The 2,216-nt window shown below is 37.5% G+C and overlaps 1 protein-coding gene across 1 annotated transcript; it reads left to right on the top strand.

Moving 5' to 3' along the window:
• Positions 1 to 257: 257 nt before the first annotated feature.
• On the top strand, positions 258 to 1,213 carry LOC113934710 (olfactory receptor 13C2-like). Its single transcript, XM_027616222.1, is given in 2 exon segments — positions 258 to 693; positions 696 to 1,213. Coding segments are annotated over 2 exon segments (954 nt in total).
• Positions 1,214 to 2,216: the final 1,003 nt, after the last annotated feature.

Genomic DNA, 2,216 nt, shown 5'->3' on the forward strand with positions numbered 1-2,216 from the left:
AGGTGATGTGTGAAATCAGCCTCAAAAATTGCTGGCCCAGAATGGTGGATACAGTAGATTCTTCATACTTCACTTTCCTTGTTGTTTATTTCACTTCTTTACCTTTTCTCTCCTCTTCCCCTTCTTTATTTTCTTTCTTCCTTCTCATTGGGTCTATGGCAAATTTTTTTATATGTGCATTGGTGAACTTGGATTTCCCAGAATAAATAATTATGCTTAAAAATTGTTTTGAATTCTTACAGGTAAGAGAAAGTGAAATGGAATGGGAAAATCAAACCATTCTGGTGGAATTCTTTTTAAAGGGGCTTTCTGGTTACCCAAGGCTTGAGCTACTCTTTTTTGTGCTAATCTTAATAATGTATGTTGTCATCCTTCTGGGCAATGGCACCCTTATTTTAATCAGTATCTTGGACTCCCACCTTCACACCCCTATGTACTTCTTCCTGGGGAACCTCTCCTTCTTGGACATCTGCTACACCATCACCTCTATTCCCTCCATGCTGGTGAGCTTCCTCTCAGAAAGAAAGACCATCTCCTTCTCTGGCTGTGCAGTGCAGATGTTCCTTGGCTTGGCCATGGGGACAACAGAGTGTGTGCTCTTGGGCATGATGGCCTTTGACTGATATGTGGCCGTCTGCAACCCCCTAAGATATCCTGTCATCATGAGCAAGGATTCCTTTGTGCCCATGGCAGCTGGTCCTGGATCATAGGAGTCCTCAACTCTGCAGTACAAACTGCATTTGTGGTACAATTGCCTTTCTGTAGGAATAACATTATCAATCATTTCTCCTGTGAAATTCTGGCTGTCATGAAACTGGCCTGTGCTGACATCTCAGGCAATGAGTTCATCACGCTTGTGGCCACAACATTGTTTATATTGACACCACTGTTATTAATCATTATCTCTTATACATTAATCATTGTCAGCATCCTCAAAATTCGCTCTTCTGAGGGGAGAAGCAAAGTCTTCTCCACCTGCTCAGCCCACCTGACTGTGGTGATAATATTCTATGGAACCATTCTCTTCATGTACATGAAGCCCAAGTCTAAAGAGACACTTAATTCAGATGACTTGGATGCTACTGACAAACTTATATCTATGTTGTATGGGGTTATTACTCCTACGATGAATCCTTTAATCTACAGTCTCAGGAACAAGGATGTGAAGGAGGCAGTTAAACACCTACTGAGAAGAAATGTGTTTAACAAGTAAATGGGAAAGGGACAGGTAATTTTTATAATCACAATGTGGAAATCAGTTAGAGAAACCAAAGAGCAAAACAGGTTCTTGCTACTGTGTTAAATTCATCTCTCAAAGCTCTCAAGCTCTAAAATTTTTTTGGTGCAGGCATAATAAAAATAAGTAAATAGGGCACCTGGGTGGCTCAGATGGTTAAGCGGCTGCCTTCGGCTCAGGTCATGATCCCAGGGTCATGGGATTGAGCCCCACATCGGGCTCCTGGCTCAGCGAGGAGCCTGCTTCTCCCTCTGCCTCTCTCCCTGCTCATGCTTTCTCTCTCTGTATCTCTGTGTCTCAATGAATAAATAAAATCTTAAAAAAAAAGAAAAAGAAAATAAGTAAATAAATGTCTATGTTTTAGGAGTCAATGATTGTAGTTTGTTCTTGTTCTTGTTGTTGAAGAGCTTGATTGTGAGGGCAAGTAGAAGGGTTGTATAATAATGAGAGAGATTTCTAGACAGGAAAGAGTTACGCTTGTATTAAAACCTTTAAAATGTGTTTTGTTGTTGTTGTTGTTTTGTTTTGTTTTTTGTTTTTGTTTTTTTATTGTGTTATGTTAATCACCATACATTACGTCATTAGTTTTTTTCTTTAAATTTTTTTATTGTTACGTTAATCACCATACATTACATCATTAGTTTTTGATGTAGTGTTCTATGATTCATTGTTTGCGTATAACATGTTTTTTTATAAGATTATTTCCAAAACCAATTTCATGCTTTCTTTACAAGACAAAATGAAAACTGGGTTTCAGATTTTTAAAACTCAGTTAAAATTATGAATTTACAGTACTGTAATTACTAGAAGAGTCTGATTTACTTGGAGTCTATTCAAATATGTAATGCTGATTCTCCTCTGTCTATGAAGCTGTATAATAGTAAACTTTTTGGTTCTAGAATAGTATTATTTTTTTATAACTTTTTGTTCACCTCCACCTATGAGGCATTAAATTATTATTCTTTATTACTTTCAACAT

Source organism: Zalophus californianus, chromosome 13, assembly GCF_009762305.2.
Source record: "Zalophus californianus isolate mZalCal1 chromosome 13, mZalCal1.pri.v2, whole genome shotgun sequence".
Taxonomy (NCBI): domain Eukaryota; kingdom Metazoa; phylum Chordata; class Mammalia; order Carnivora; family Otariidae; genus Zalophus; species Zalophus californianus.